General features: G+C 43.5%; 1 protein-coding gene across 30 annotated transcripts in view; it reads left to right on the forward strand.

Moving 5' to 3' along the window:
• The window catches only part of SYNGAP1 (synaptic Ras GTPase activating protein 1), a 291,027-nt gene that overhangs the window by 65,973 nt on the left and 207,657 nt on the right, over positions 1–17,397 (forward strand). For 28 of the 30 annotated variants that reach the window (XR_013221407.1, XR_013221406.1, XM_077286257.1 and 25 more), the window contains one exon: positions 13,527–13,648. Coding sequence is in view for 28 of the 30 variants with exons in the window: in XM_077286257.1 (XP_077142372.1) it covers positions 13,527–13,648 (122 nt within the window). In the remaining 2 variants the exon portion in view is untranslated. Of the gene's footprint in view, positions 1–1,961; positions 2,036–2,064; positions 2,086–13,526; positions 13,649–17,397 lie in introns of those variants that run through there. The other 2 variants (XM_077286267.1, XM_077286270.1) reach the window with 2 other exon arrangements.

The raw sequence follows: 17,397 nt of genomic DNA on the forward strand, positions 1-17,397 counted from the left end.
GAGTGTGGATATACCCGATGTGTTTCCTGTGAGTGTGGATATACCTGGTGTGTTTCCTGTGAGTGTGGATATGCCTGGTGTGTCTCCTGTGAGTGTGGATATACCCGGTGTGTTTCCTGTGAGTGTGGATATAGCCGGTGTGTCTCCTGTGAGTGTGGTTATACCCGGTGTGTCTCCTGTGAGTGTGGATATATCTGGTGTGTCTCCTGTGAGTGTGGATATACCCGGTGTGTCTCCTGTGAGTGTGGATATACCCGGTGCGTCTCCTGTGAGTGTGGTTATACCCGATGTGTTTCCTGTGAGTGTGGATATACCCGGTGTGTTTCCTGTGAGTGTGGATATGCCTGGTGTGTTTCCTGTGAGTGTGGATATACCCGGTGTGTCTCCTGTGAGTGTGGTTATACCCGATGTGTTTCCTGTGAGTGTGGATATACCCGATGTGTTTCCTGTGAGTGTGGATATACCTGGTGTGTTTCCTGTGAGTGTGGATATGCCTGGTGTGTCTCCTGTGAGTGTGGATATACCCGGTGTGTTTCCTGTGAGTGTGGATATAGCCGGTGTGTCTCCTGTGAGTGTGGTTATACCCGGTGTGTCTCCTGTGAGTGTGGATATATCTGGTGTGTCTCCTGTGAGTGTGGATATACCCGGTGTGTCTCCTGTGAGTGTGGATATACCCGGTGTGTCTCCTGTGAGTGTGGTTATACCCGGTGTGTTTCCTGTGAGTGTGGATATACCCGGTGTGTCTCCTGTGAGTGTGGATATACCCGGTGTGTCTCCTGTGAGTGTGGATATACCCGGTGTGTCTCCTGTGAGTGTGGATATACCCGGTGTGTCTCCTGTGAGTGTGGATATACCTGGTGTGTTTCCTGTGAGTGTGGATATACCCGGTGTGTTTCCTGTGAGTGTGGATATACCTGGTGTGTCTCCTGTGAGTGTGGATATACCCGGTGTGTTTCCTGTGAGTGTGGATATATCCGGTGTGTCTCCTGTGAGTGTGGATATATCCGGTGTGTTTCCTGTGAGTGTGGATATACCCGGTGTGTTTCCTGTGAGTGTGGATATACCCGGTGTGTCTCCTGTGAGTGTGGATATACCCGGTGTGTCTCCTGTGAGTGTGGATATACCCGGTGTGTTTCCTGTGAGTGTAGATATATCTGGTGTGTTTCCTGTGAGTGTGGATGTATCCGCTGTGTTTCCTGTGAGTGTGGATATACCCGGTGTGTTTCCTGTGAGTGTGGATATACCCGGTGTGTCTCCTGTGAGTGTGGTTATACCCGATGTGTTTCCTGTGAGTGTGGATATACCCGGTGTGTTTCCTGTGAGTGTGGATATGCCTGGTGTGTCTCCTGTGAGTGTGGATATACCCGGTGTGTTTCCTGTGAGTGTGGATATAGCCGGTGTGTCTCCTGTGAGTGTGGTTATACCCGGTGTGTCTCCTGTGAGTGTGGATATACCCGGTGTGTTTCCTGTGAGTGTGGATATGCCTGGTGTGTCTCCTGTGAGTGTGGATATACCCGGTGTGTTTCCTGTGAGTGTGGATATAGCCGGTGTGTCTCCTGTGAGTGTGGTTATACCCGGTGTGTCTCCTGTGAGTGTGGATATATCTGGTGTGTCTCCTGTGAGTGTGGATATACCCGGTGTGTCTCCTGTGAGTGTGGATATACCCGGTGTGTCTCCTGTGAGTGTGGTTATACCCGGTGTGTTTCCTGTGGGTGTGGATATACCCGGTGTGTCTCCTGTGAGTGTGGATATACCTGGTGTGTCTCCTGTGTATCTGATTATACCCCGGTGTCTCTTGTGTGTCCCGGTATCATCCACGCTGTACGTGTGCGCTACAGGAAGCAGCAGGCCCATACATGGCAGTGTGTGTGTCATTGTGTGTCTGTGTGTGGTTGGTTGTGTCAGTGCTGCTGGTTGCTAGGTAACTGTCGCTGCTTTAATTCCTATATTTAGGGGTTTTCAGAATAAGGTTGAAGTTTTTATCACACGGCGGTCTCTTACAATGCAGAATGAGCGCTCTCTCAGGGTGACAAGGGTGAGACGCCCCTGTATGTCTCCGTACATCCTGCTGTCTCTCTCACCCCAGTATGTCTCTGTATTAACTCCAGATGTGTTGATTTTGAGCTCTTTTGTATGACATTTTAACCCCCTGTTTTCCGTCTGTCCCCTTCCTTCACCTCCAGCTTCCCTCGCACTTACCCTCCAGCAGTTCTCTCCCCCTATCCGTCTGTTATCTTTTATCTTCCCTCTTTCTCTTTTCCTCTTCTCTACCCCCTCATATCTCCCCATCTTCCCACACTTTCTCCTTCCTTCTCCCCCTCCTTTCCTTCTTTGCCATCTCGCCTCTCCATTCCTCTTTCCTATCCTGTTTGCTTCTCTCTTCTTATGTACACATAGGCGCACACATATGATATACATGTTCAGCCACACGGAAACGCAAATGCCTGTGTTAACCCTGTCCTCCCTGTGAGATCCATCCGAGATACTGTACATACATGTGTCCATGATGCTTATATTATCTATCTATTATCTATCTATCATCTATGTATCTATTATCTATCTATGTATTTATCTATTATCTATCTATTATCTATTTATCTATCATCTATGTATCTATTATCTATCTATGTATTATCTATTATCTATCTTTCTATTATCTATCTATTTAACTATTATCTATCTGTTATCTATCTATGTATTATCTATCTATTATCTATCTATATATCTTATGTATTATCTATCTTCTATATATCATCTATCTATTATCTATTTATCTATCTATTATTTATTTATTATCTCTATTATCTATCTATATTTCTATTATCTATTTATCCATCTATTATCTATCTGTTATCTATGTATGTATTATCTATTTATCCATCTATTATCTATCTGTTATCTATCTATCTATCTATATATCTTTCTATGTATCATCTATTATCTATCTGTTATCTATGTGTTATCTATCATCTATCTATTATCTATTTATTATCTCTATCTATCATCTATCTATTATCTCTATTATCTATCTGTTATCTATCTATGTATTATCTATCATCTATCTATCTATCTATCTATCTATCTATCTATCTATCTGTCTATCTATTTACTATATCTATTATCTATCTGTTATCTATGTATTATCTATCTATATATCTTTCTATTTTATTATCTATCTATTATATATTTATTATTTCTATCTATTATCTATCTGTTATCTATCTATGTATTATCTATCATATATCTATTATCTATCTATATATCTTTCTATGTATGATCTATCATCTATCTATTATCTATCTATATATCTTTCTATGTATTATCTATCATCTATCTATCTATTATCTATTTATTATCTCTATCTATTATCTATCTATTATCTATCTATGTATTATCTATCATCTATCTATCTATTATGTATTATAGATAGCATATTGAGATCTAGATCCACGCTGCTCACATTTCACATCGTGCTTTCCTATGCAATCGTATGTTCCTCCGTCTTATAATAAACTCTCGTTGTGATAGAACCATTTCTGGTCTGTGTCCTCCAATTCTCTCCGCTTACATGTCCGGTGTCGTACGCCGTTAACGGTCCACATATGGTTGGTGTCCTTGTGTATTCTCGTCTTTGGTCACCATGTGTACGGTGTCAGCCTGCGTTCTCTTCTGTTGATCAGCATGCTGCTGTGGTTTTCGCCATTGTATTTCCCTGGCAGCCAAAATAAATGTAGACGGGTGTTTGGCTATTTTGGGGGTGTTGTGTAGCATGTGACTAGAGTGGTACCAGTGTGTGGCCTCTGTCATGGTAGGTTCCTGGCTAATGACTGTCCGGGGTCCAGCACCACACTGCATTGACCACGGTCTGACACACTAGGCCTGTGTCTATAGGCGGCTGTAAGGAGGGGTCGCGTACAAAAGGTGACATTAACCTAAGATTACACTATATTATTCCTTCTGCACAGCGCGGTGAGCAGGGAGGAGGAGGACACCCTCAACTATAAGACTGCAGAGGGCGATAGATGGATTGCAATCTTCTGCTTTACCGCCATCAGACAATCGCCTACTGTTTCAGTCATTTTTATGTTAACCATATTTTTGGAGATTTTAATTATTATTTTTTTTTACTTTTTACTATCTAGACTTTTTCAGTCTCTCATCAGTAAAGCTATGAGATAACTGCAGGCTGAACGTTCCTTTATCAGTCCGCTATCTCTCCCGACTCCCCCATACACAAGTTTTTGGCTCATCCTTAACATTTGTGTGTTTCCAATGGGGAGAGGAGAAAACTGACTTCTCTGGCATTTCCCCTGATGTCAAATGGATTGGGCATTGGATATCATCTGTTGGGGGAGAGTTGGGAGCCCCCCATTCACATCGGCCAGGACCGCTGACAACCGCAGTTTTCATGAAATCACACCCGCCTTGTCTGAACTATTATGTGCCGCAGATATTCTGCACAAAAAAAGTTACAGTGGAAAAAAAACGCTTAACGGTAACCTGTCCCGTGAAAAAAGCTATTATTCTGCAAATATGAGGTTAATCTGCAGGTTAGTAGCGTTCTGAACCTGCCCGGCAGCGGCACTTACACCCCCGCTGCTGGGGGAAAATTAACTTTATTCCTCCCGGCAGTGTTCCGCATTCAGTCACCAGGGTGAGCAGTAGCTGTAACCAGGACCCAGCACTGACTGTCAGCAGGTTCTAGTGCTGAGCTGCTATCAGTCAGTGTCGGGGGTTGAGCTTACCACCGCCGCTCTATACACAGAGTGGTGACTGAATCCGCACCCCTGAGTGAACCCCGAACCCTGCCAGGAGGAATAAAGTTAATTTCCTTCAGCGGGGGTCTAAACCAGCGCCGGGCAGGTAGAGAACGCTATTAACATGAAGATTAACCCCATATCTGCAGGGTAATAGCATTTTTTCATGTGACAGATGATTCCCTTTAATTTGCGCTTTATGGAAACATTGCCTTAAAGGGCCATTCCTACAGTAGACATTTGTTATAGTGATCAGACATGTAGCACTCACCCTGTGTGGGACATCCTCCTTAAATCATGACAAAATTGAAAAAAAAGCTTATGTGATTCAGTCTTGATTTTACTCTGAGAACACAGTACCTCTCGACAATCCCACATCCAGTGGGACAGTCCCAAATTGGTGGAGGTCAGGCCTATGTCCCATTACTATACTATGTTATACTTGTCTGGCTGCTAAAGGTGATTATGTTCCTTTATTTCGGTTTTTAGCTCCTTTATTCCTTCGGATGAACATTTAATAGTGCTACTCTATATTCCCTATTACTGACTGGATGACGCCATGAAATGTCCATGTTTATTTTCCAGGCGGTATTAGGCACTTTCGTTACTGTGTATTTGTGTGACTCCTTCTTTACACCCAGTTTTGTCCCATTTTACTTTTTACTTATTATACTGGCCAGCTTTACTGGAACATGCAAGAAGTCCTTTGAAAAAAAGTCTAGACCTTCCGGACACCTGTAAGAGTTGGCAGGTCTAGTGGATGGCACACAAACCAACAGCATGGCGGCACTTTCTCGCTTTTTCCTGGGATGCTGCACCTCAGACTGAGCGCTGACATCTAAACACACTTTATTACATTTCTACTCAGACTTGCCCCAGTGACATCTGTCTCTCCAGCGCAGTGACGCTGTATACACCCTGTGGTAGGCGCTAGTCATAGAGGAGATGTTATGGCCAGTTTTAGGGTCCAACCAGGTATATGAATGTAGCTTGGACTTGAGGAGCTACCCAGTCAGTTAAAATGGCTGTGTCCCTTCTAATACCTCAGCAGGTATCAACAGCTCCTTGCTGTAGATTGGGCAGTATCACGCCTCATTGATACACAGCGTACTGCTGGGAGTTTGTGGTTATTGTTTGGATTCCTCCTGGTTCACAGGTGCTACTTCTGAAGGTCTGATTCTTATTGTGACCTTACTAGTGACATTGACCACTTTTGTTCTGTGATCACTCCTGACTAAACCGGGCTAGCCCAACTTCGGTTTGACTGACCACGTAGTATCTGAGCCCAGCTCAGTTACAATGTTTTTGTCTCCCAATTCTAACCTTGGTTTTGACCTTTCAGTTTCTCACCTGGATAGTTACATTACTGTTGTCTCAGGTTCAATCCTCTGGTCGCAGCCACTCTGCGGCATCAACCCAGAGTGCCCCATTGTAAGTCCAGATCTCTTCATTAGTATTAATGTGTGAAGACCAGGGTTTCAGCAAAGTCTGTCCAAAGTAGCATTTTTGGGCTGATAGCTTAAGATAGACAAATCATGCTTTTAAGACCTGGAAATGGAGTGTGGACTTTCCAAAAGGGGGTGTATTTATACAATTAAGAATGTAGAAACTATCTTTGCAGGACATAATCCCTTGAAAAGTAAATCTTAAAAGTTAGCAAGTTTTTAATGTTGGTATGTAAGGACCATATGGAAGATGTTATGCGGATTGGTGTCCATGGGAGACATTAATGATGGCCAAGTACCAAAATTGTGGGCAAAATTTGTGATTTTTTTTTGCCCTTTTTTACACCACTGTAGATTGCAGATTTTGGTGTCCAGTTAACCAAGATGCTGAAATACATTCGGCTTATTTTCCTTTCCTGGGCATAGATTATTGTTTCCCAGTATCTGTGGTTGAGGCCACGTTCAAACATTCAGTATTTGGTCAGTATTTGTAGTCCAAAATCAGGAGTGGGACAACCAAAGGAATAGTATAATAGAAACACGTCACCACTTCTGCATTTATCACCCACTCGTGGTTTTGGCTACAAATACTGACTAAACACTGAATGTGTGAACGTGGCTTCAGGCCTACAATTTCCTTTGGAATATTCAATGATCTGCAAGGACATAAAGGCAAAAGTTGGGCTTTAGGTGGTCACTGAAGTTAATCTATGATTAGACAATAATTGTGGTAGAACATTATATGTAGATTTTGTGTAGAAAGGGGAGATATAGAATATTTTCATTTAGTCTTCGAGCTGGATGACCACTGGATGGCCAGGATGAAGATTTGGTGGTAATTATGGTGCAGGTTTGTCTCGGCACAATAATGGGTGAGATGAAGCCTGGATGGTCCTGTTATGTAAAGTATGGTGGGTGCAGGGTAATTTCAGATCATTCTTGGGTTTTCTGCTGCTTTCGTACAATGGAAGCTTGTCAGTTCCCAGTAAAGATCATTACTGATTATAGAAGCCTAATTGTCGCTGATTGCGTTTTTATTGCCATTGTTGGAACAGGATAAAGCTTTGATTTCATAGGTTTGGGGGTATTTTAATGACAAAAGCAGATATACAGCTATATGTGAATTCAGGGCTTAAATATGTGAAGGGAAGAGCAATGGTACAAAATAGTCCAAGAATGGCCAGTTTCACATAGCAAACCAGCTTTGGATGTTCTGACCAAACTCAGCAGCCTCATAGACGTATATGAAGCCATAGAGCTTGAGTCAAGAGACCTGCGGCCAGTCCAAACAACGAGGTACATACTCCGACTGTGAATGTCGGATGTGTTAAACCGGCCTAAGGTGCTTCCAGAGTGAAGTGTTCCCAGCTTTATTTCAGAACACAAAACACGATTTTTCCGTATGTAGGCTTTCTGCAAGCATAGTAAAGATAGTTATAAGTGATGGGTGAACCCCTTGATGTTCGGGTTTGACCAAACAGTTAAAGAAAGTTCAGGTACCTCAACAGTACTCAAATCCGAACACGGACCACATTCACATGAATGGGGGGCCCGACCATTCATTGTTTGCCACGCTGTCATCTGCATGACAGTTCAGAAAACGCTTCCTCTGATTGTCGGAAAGATCAATACCACTGGTCAGAGTGCTGCGGCTCCCACGCTGTCAGATGACAGCGTGATCCGCAGCTGTGACTGGCGTAAAAAGTTTACTTCCGGTCACAGGCGTCGGCTAATTCGACTACAATTCCCATTAGCCTACACCTGCTGTCGCTGATAGCAGCGAGAGCAGGTGCGACTGATGGGAGTTTTCATCAGCCAGCATCTGCGCTATTAATAAATCATTTAAAAAAATTACGTGGTTTGCTCTGTATTTTTGATAACCAGCCAAGCAAAACGGACAGCTGCAGGCTGCAACCCTCAGCTGTCAGCTTTAGTATGGCTGGTTATCAAGAATAGAGGGGTCCCCACACCAGGCTGGTAAGGGGTTATGGGTATTGCCCCCCCAGCCTTAAAATAGCTGCCGCCCCCAGAAAAGGCGCATCTATTAGATGCGCTAATTCTGGAGCTTTTAATGGCTCTTCCTTTGTATTGTCAGGTGCCATGGGTTAGTAATGGAGAGGCATCTGAAAGACATCTCTCCATTACTAATCTTATAGTCATATTGTAAATTAACACACAGCAACAATAAAGTCCTTTATTTGAAATAAAATAATTTAAAAATAACCTACGCAGTTCTGCTCCCCTTACGCCCATTCCATTGAAGCCCTTGTCTTCTGTAAAAAAAACCAGAAAATAATAAACTACAATAACAATAATACTTACCGTACCTAACGTTCATTCCATTGAAGCCCTGGTCCCCTGTAGATAAATACAAAAAGAAACAAAAAACATATACTTCACCTGTCCGAAGTACTGTACCACACCGTAATCCATGCAATAAATGGTTTTCAGCCTGGATGGTGCCAAGATGCGACTGTCCAGGCAGGAAACCATGGGAGAAAGAGCTGCTGTGAGTGCAGCATCAGTGACTAATGGTGACTTAAGGTTACCGCAGGTTACTGAGGCTGCATTCCCAGCTCACTTCAGTGCAAGCCAAGCCAATGAACTGCAGTGACCTCAATGAGACCACCGTTAGCACCATTAGAAAAAGTCTCACGGTGCAGTGCTGAGCTCTGTGATTTCACTGCAGTTCGCCGTGAGAAAATTATTTACTTATAGCACAGGCGGCGACTGATGAATCCTCTTATCAACCGACGCCTGCTCTCGCTGTTATCAGCGACAGCAGGCGTAGACTGATGGTAGTAGTAATTCCATCAGATGATGCCTCTGTGACCAGAGGTAAACGTTTTAATGATATAACCGCCGATCAAAGCCACTGGTGTTTCTGCATGACAGCACGGGAAACACCAGATGTTCAGATTGCCTATTTGGGCTTCCTGGAGAAGTCCATGTTCGGGGTATGGACCCCGAACTTTACTGTTTGGGTTCACCTGTCTCTAGCAGCTATCAATATTCATCTAACATCGGCTGAACCCACTGATTTTTGTCAGACCGGAGTCGGACAACCATGTAATTTGTAATATTTGTTTTTCTGATGTTCTTTTAGCAGATGTTGCTGATCTACTTTTCTCAATAATCCGCTGTTCCCAGAGCTGCCAGTCCTATCCCTCTTTCCCTGTTGAAAACTAATACATTCTTGGCAAAGCCAGCATGCATGCATGCATGTATATGGGTAGGATGGGAGTAATAGCTATGGAATAAACCTTTGACCAAGAGCTGGTGACCTTAAGACCAAATACACCACCACCTAATGACATCATAAGTCCTTTTATTAACCCTCCAGATATCACTAGATGATATTGACAATGATGCCCTCTATCATTTGATGATGAGGCTTGCACCTTTGCAGGATATGAACTAGTGGAAACAATCCCAATGACAGAGCATAGGTAAAGTTGTCTTCCCATATCTTATAGTTAAGGCATAGTTTTACGGTGTGATATAACATTATAATCGGTGGGGATCCGACCTTTTTTCGCCCGTCATATTACAAGAACAAAAGAGACCCTAGTCCCTCCGGCTCATTTCCGGCACAGGGCATCCTTATCCACCCACTGTTCAAGGAATTGCAAAACTGTAAATGGGTGTGTGTAGGTCCTTCATAATGGGCGTGTTCAGGTCCTTCATAATGGAGGTGCGAGGGTCCTTCATAATTGAGGTGTGAGGGTCCTTCATAATGGGTGTGTGAAGGTCCTTAATTATGGGTTATGGGTGTGTGTAGGTCCTTCATAATGGATGTGTTTAGTTCCTTCATAATGGGTGTGTATAGGTCCTTCATAATGGGTGTGTTTTGGTCATTCATAATGGGTGTTTGAAGGTCTTTCATAATGGGGGTGTGCAGGTCCTTCCTAATGGGTGTGTGTAGGTCTTTCATAATGGCTGTGTGTAGGTTGTTCATAATGGGTGTTTGAATGTCTTTCATAATGGGGGTGTGTAGGTACTTCATAATGGATGTGTGTAGGTCCTTCATAATGGGTGTGTATAGGTTCTTCATAATAGGGGTGTGTATGTCTTTCGTAATGGATATGTGTGGATCGCCCCCAGAGTAGGGCAATGGGGTACTCGGCACCGGGACCTACGGTTCGGGGGATGTCACGGTGGCTGACCCAGTCCGTGGCCCTCAGGGGTGTCCAGTAAAAGAGTTTATATATGGGCAAGGTGCAGTAAAGAACGAGGAGACAGGTTTGCAGTCTTTTACCTTGTTTACTGAAGACTTCAGATGGTATCCTCAGCCCGGAGCGCCAGATGACAGGGCAGGCAGAGTCCGTCCGGTCTGAAGTCAAATCCAGAGTCCCCTTATCCAGGTGGAAATCAGTAGCCTTCCTACTAGCGCCTGTGTGTTGTAGTACCTCCCTGCTGAGCTTCCCGGTAAGGTCCTCACAACTCTTGTAGATGTTCTAGATGTTATTTCTTCCTCTCTGTCCCCCAGATGGTATGGATAGGACAAACCTGTATGACTGATGGCCTGAGGCTTTTTATAGGGACCCTAGAGACGCCCCGGCCCCCGCATGTTGCCACTGTGTCTTCTTAGGTATTAAGGTCGGGCAGCCAACTTGGAATTGACTGTCCTGCCGGTCTCTGGAGCAAGGCTTGGAGACAGTTACTCCCTCGGTGTTTCTGGCTACCGGCTTCTGCGCCTCAAAGGAGCAGCTTGTTCCTGGCTGATCTCCCTCTGGTATTCCTCTCCTGTGCTCTGCTTTCCTGCACACTCTCTGCAGTATGTTCACCTTTTAGTGTCTTTTCCCAAGAGTTGCAGCACTTCATGCCAGCAGAGGTTCTCTCTTTCTCCCTGCCTGACAGGAACTGAACCCTGAACCCCTTTTCCCTCCAGATCAGGATGTTAAATAGGGGAGTTCACCCTAAACAGGCTTAGAGCTCCCCCTTCTGGTCTGGAGTGTGAACATGTTGCATGTGTGTGATACCTGAATGTGGTTGTCTTTCATTGCCTTCAGACATGACATCACTTCTCCCCTGAAAGGATAATGATATCACTGCGACGACCAGGACACTGGGGCGCCGCATGTGTATGTCCTTCGTAATGGATGTGTGTAGGTCCTTCATAATGGATGTGTGTAGGTCCTTCATAATGGGTGTGTGTAGGTCCTTCATAATGGGTGTGTGTAGGTCCTTCACAATGGGAGTGTGTACATCCTTCACAATGATTGTGTGTATGTCCTTCATAATGGATGTGTGTAGGTCCTTCATAATGGGTCTGTGTATGTCCTAAAACAATGGGTCATGTGTACATCCTTCACAATGGATGTGTGTAGGTCCTTCATAATGGATGTGTGTAGGTCCTTCATAATGGATGTACTGTATGTAGGGCCTTCATAATGGGTGTGTGTACGTCCTTCACAATGGGCGTGTGTACATCCTTCATAATGGATGTGTGTAGGCCCTTCATAATTGATGTATGTAGGGCCTTCATAATGGGTGTGTGTAGTCCTTCATAATGGATGTATGTAGGGCCTTCATAATGGGTGTGTGTAGTCCTTCATAATGGGTGGCTGATATCATTTCTGGGCAGGTAAATACTGTGAGTAGCAGAAGTGCTTTACTAGCATTGCCGCTCCTTCAGTCTGGAGATTGTTAGGGGTGATTGATTACATACCTCCAGTGATCAATGAGTGATTCCATATCTAACAATATATATACTTTTATGGGCGAAACCTTTTCTGCAGGTACTTTTAAGACCTTGTGAAAGCAGGAAAATTAGACACACTGGGTATATAACAGTATCGGAAGTTGCATAAAACTTGAGTGCAACAATTTGATGTGCTGTGTAAAATCTGATGGATACGACAGCATCGCTAGAAAAAAAATTACAAAATTAAATTATGAGAGGGATTAAAACAGTATGTAATGAGAGTTTATAAAGGCAAAAGTGATATCTAATGCATAAATCTTAAGACTGCAAGATGAATGTGATTATAACGCAGGCAAGACAAATAAACCGGTCATACATTACTTGTTTTTAATTATGAAGGTGTGACCATGATGTAGATAGACTGGCAAAGAAAGAGCTAGATTTCTGAGAGTGCGACTCATGTGAATCTTACATGAAGAGGCCTCAGGAAATAGGAATTTCACTAATGCTTGAGAAAACGGGGATAATTCTTACATAGGGAGAGGATTTTACAGTTAAACTGTTAAACCATCCACTTAATAAGTAACCTAAATAGTGACCTCTATAATCAGGAGGGTTCATCTATATTATAAGTAGCTTAAAGAGTAATGTCTGTACTCAAGAGAGGCCATCTGCACCATAAGTAACCTAAATAGTAACCTAGTAGTAGTAATAGTCAAGAGAGTATATCCGAAACATGAGTAGCCTAAATAGTGACCTCAATAGTCAAGAGAGTATATCTGAAACAAGAGTAGCCTAAATAGTGAAGTCTAAAGTCTAGAGCGTCCATTTACAGCATAAGTAATCTTACCATTGACCTATCAAGTCAGGAGAGTCCATCTGCACATGAGTAACCTAAATAGTGAAGTCTAAAGTCTAGAGCGTCCATTTACAGCATAAGTAACCTTACCATTGACCTATCAAGTCACGAGAGTCCATCTGCACCATGAGTAACCTAAACAGTAAGCTATGTAGTCAAGAGAGTTCATTCAGACCATGAGTTAATAAACAGCTGGGTGTCTACAAGAATCCTTTAGGCATGAAATTTCGTATCAACAAATTACCCAAAGGGTAAATAGATCAAATTTAATGGATATTGTGATTAGAACTTGACTTTTATTGAAATGTATCTAATACATGTCGTCTAAACTTCTATTCAGATCTGAAGCCTCTGTCATCAGTCAGGCAGGAGGAGGCGGTACTGGTGGGGGAATAGAGCTGGAGTGGCAGAGTCTTCAGATCTACTATAATCCTTCAGGATCATTTGCATCTCAATTCAAACACTGATTTCTCAGTAATGAAGGACAGAGCGGCCATGTAAAGATATTGCTGGACTTGTCTATGAAAGAGCTACATGCACAGAAAAATAGTTTGGGGGGGAGGGGGTGAAAACCTGCTGGCAGATTTACTTTAAGAGAGTCCATTTTTACATTTCCTCTCTGACTACTTTTAATGATGCCTTCTTTTTGGGTTGTATATAAATTTGCAATCCATCCATCCAAACCTTTAACTGAGGTGTAGAATGAAGTGCATGGTAATAAATGTTGCCAGAAACATAAGATAGTGTCATGTAAATGTTCCTGCAAATTTTGGATAATAAATTAAAATAAAACATTTTTTTTTCTGTTTGTCCCTTAGATGCTCGAGGACCTCCCATGCATCGGATGCCCTACGTTACCTCTCCATATGACCGCCCAGCTTGGAACCCACGATACTGTGTCATCTCTGGAAATCAGCTTCTTATGCTCGATGAGGAGGAGGTGAGCATTCCACAGAATAAATGTCTTTTTAGTATCTGCTAATGGGGTGAATCTACACAAGTGCAAACTGGTCACTATCTTTAATGTCTCTGATGTTGCAGCAAAACACTCAGGGCCTCTATAAACAATAAGTCTATCCAAAGACACCAGTTTTATAAGGATTGGACCACCATCTAATATGTATGGGGCCTCCCAACACTTCTCCCACAGATGATGTAGATAAGGGTCTGGCAAATCCCTAATCCTTTTGTTCTTCCATGTGTAGTGCAGCAGGGTTTGTGCAGTGTGATAGACAGGCAGTGACCACAGGAAAGTTCCAAAACAAAAGTCTCTTTAATGTTCAGGGTACTCACAAAGTAGAAAACAAAAGGTTATCCTCCAGATCGCAGCTGGGAAACAAGATAGTCAGGGACCGATTGCTGTGGGCGACTGCACCGCCGTGTATGCTGAGGGTGCCAGGCCTTTTGGCTCCGCTTTGGCTCTGTGTTGCTTCACACAGGCTGAGGGTATGGCAGAGCCTTCAGCTCTGCACGCTTGCAAAAACCAAACTGACACACCCAACCCTCTGCTGCAGGGGTTTTTACCAAAGAACCTGTGGAAAACCCAGGCCGGGGAGGAAACGGACCACACCACCACCTTCCTGTAGTCTGTTTAAAAAATAAAAGCCCATGGCAGGTTTTACTAAATCAGTTTTGGACAAATAGCTTGCCCAAGACCAATACTCACTTTTATTTTGCATTGCAATCACAGCTATGCTTGTGACTGCAATGCACTCTCACGGCCTCAATATTCTTCTTTGCACATCCTGGGGGACACATAGCGACCCTCGCATATGACCCCGGTCACTGCCTCACACATGATAGAAGCTGCTCACAGGAATCTCTCAGCGGCGTTTACAAAATTTAACATTCACTTAGCCAAACTGCCATATGTACGAGGGACTCAGAAGCGAGAGCTGTTGGACAATCTTGTGTATGGGCTAATTGGAAGAGAGCGCTGTCGCCTGACAGCTGTCTAAGGTATATGTGCACCTTTAGGCAATTACACGGTAGGCATACATCAGGGGGCTCTCGCAACACCTTCAGTGGAAGACTGCAACATATCCCATTGCCCATATGTTCTCACGTAGAAAAACAACTATCCCTTTTATTTAATTGTTGCTTATTTGCATCTTCCTGTCTGGGAAAGTGTAATGCATACTCTTTCCTATACAGTGAAATAAAAAATTGCATTTTTGCCATGTACCAGCCCAAAAGTTCCCTCTTTTGGCTTTCCCTAGGTGTATAGGGCAATAAATACTAGATGTTTTACAACAGGGAATGCGCCAAACATGGTCGTTCGACATGTAGAAAAATAAGATTTAAACTTAGCCTAAGAAAAACATACACCTTACTCTGGAACCTTATTTTTACAGCATCACTTTTACAGTACTGTGGAATAAGTGTCCTGTGCCTTCCTAGGTTTGGAGTCTCCATCACAGATTCTGTCCTATTTGATGGAAAAGATGGTGTTACATGCAGTGCCGATGGGTTTCAATATGCTAAGTAATCACAACACTGATATGAAGAGAGACGGAAAATCTTTTAGAACATGTTGATTCAGTATAAAATGTTTGTGGTGTGCACACAAATGTATGAGGTTATTTAGTGTGAACTGAGAACAGCATGAACAAAGTATTAAAAGCAAAATACATTTTTCCTGTATCCTCTCTACAAAAAAAATGAAAAAGTACACATACAATGCGTTATTTGTACCCCCTAATAAAGTTATGAATGCCAAATGCCATATAGAGAAAAAAAATTGTCTGGGTTATTAAGAACTAAGCATGTGCAACTGTTTTGGGGTTAATGCTCAACCACTGCAAACATCAGAACACTTCCAGTATCTTTATGTCTACGGCTGGTTTACACTCTTGTGTGAATTTAAGAGCCCTATGCTGGAGGTAATCATCAGGAGGATTTGATGTATGCCTCCAATTTGTGATGAGTGTTACATTTTCAGCTTAATAGGAATAAAATGGGATCCCTCTGCAATAGGCTCTCGCTGCAAAAAAAAAGTATACTGCGCATGTTTTTTTTCTCTGTATGCTTGTATAGAATAGTGTGGTCTACTTCGCTATTCCACACCACAAAAAAAGGTAAAATGATGTTGTGGATACACGGGGGTGCTCTAGTTCGCTTGCCGAAACCGCATTGACCAGAGCTCATCCCACCGAACGCCCCCTCTCCTTTTAATGTAGGCATAATACTACTCAGACAACACAGGGTGATAGTAAAACAGTGTGGAAATACTTTTTTGAACCACAAAACAGGCAAATAACACATCGAACAGACATAGCAAAATACCCAAGATGGTGCTAAATTACAGAGTCTCACCCTTCCAATGACTTGTCAGGATAAGAGCAGCTGTGACTTCAGAGCTTCCAGGGCCAACTACCCCCATCTGTGACACGCACATAGAGGAGGTAATGACAAGGTTAGGAAGCTGACTGTCTATTGAGGTACAAGACCAGGTGACCAGAGGGTCACAACCTGGCTTCACAGAACATCTCCATGGAGCCAGGTGACCAGTGGGTCCCAATCCTGACTTTCCCAAATGTATCCATGGGGCTCAGGTGACCGGTGGGTCCACATCTTGACCTCCCCAAACGTATCCATGGCTTCAGTGTTGGTAAATGGAGCAGATCTATATTCTTTTGGCCGGGGCTAATTTGTGTCACTTGTGATGGAGCCATGATCTGGCATCTATCCTCTACAGTATTCCTAGCTGTGGTTTTCGAAAAAGTCTCTGGTTCTTTTGATCTCTGGATCTCTTGGATGTCTTGGATAGCTTGGATATATTGTTACAGAGGCATATCCTCTTTATATAGCTCACAATTGTTGTCCTTCAAGTTAGCATCCTGAGGTCAAGTGGAAGATGTGATGAGATTAACTCACATTGTTTGACTATTTAATCAATTTGTATAGCTTTAGGCCATGTTCACACTTTGCGGTTTTTACCGCGGATCCGCGGCGATTTTGATGCTGCGGGTCCGCAGCAGTTTCCATTGCGTTTACATTAACATGTAAACCCTATGGAAACCGCAAACCGCAGTGCACATGCTGCGGGAAAAACCGCGCAGAAACGCAGCGGTTTACAACCCGCAGCATGTCACTTCTTTGTGCAGAATCGCTGCGATTCTGCACCCATAGGAAAGCATTGATCCGCTTACTTCCCGCATGGGGCTGTGCCCACGTTGCGGGAAGTAAGCGGATAATGTGCGGGTGCTACCCGGGGTGGAGGAGAGGAGACTCTCCTCCAGGCCCTGGGAAGCATAAATAGTGTAAAAAAAAAGAATTAAAATAAAAAATGATGCTATACTCACCTCTCAGCGCTGCACGCGGCCGTCCGGTCTTAGTTGCTGTGCGAACAGGACCTGCGGTGACGTCACGGTCACATGACCGTGATGACGCAGCGGTCACATGACCGTGACGTCACGAAGGTCCTTCTCAGCACAGCATCTTTGGAACCAGACCGCCGAGTGCAGCGCCGAGGAGATCGGGACATCGGAGGGTGAGTATAACCAATTTTTATTATTTTTAACATTACTATTGATGCTGCATATTGCTGCATATGCAGCATCAATAGTATAGGCGGAAACCCGCAGCGGAAACCGCGGAACAAACAGCGATAAATCTGCAGAGATAACCGCAGCGGTTTTGCCCTGCAGATTTATCAAATCCGCTGCGGGAGAACCCGCAGAGGTCACA

Source organism: Ranitomeya variabilis, chromosome 2, assembly GCF_051348905.1.
Source record: "Ranitomeya variabilis isolate aRanVar5 chromosome 2, aRanVar5.hap1, whole genome shotgun sequence".
In the NCBI taxonomy this organism is placed as follows: Eukaryota; Metazoa; Chordata; class Amphibia; order Anura; family Dendrobatidae; genus Ranitomeya; species Ranitomeya variabilis.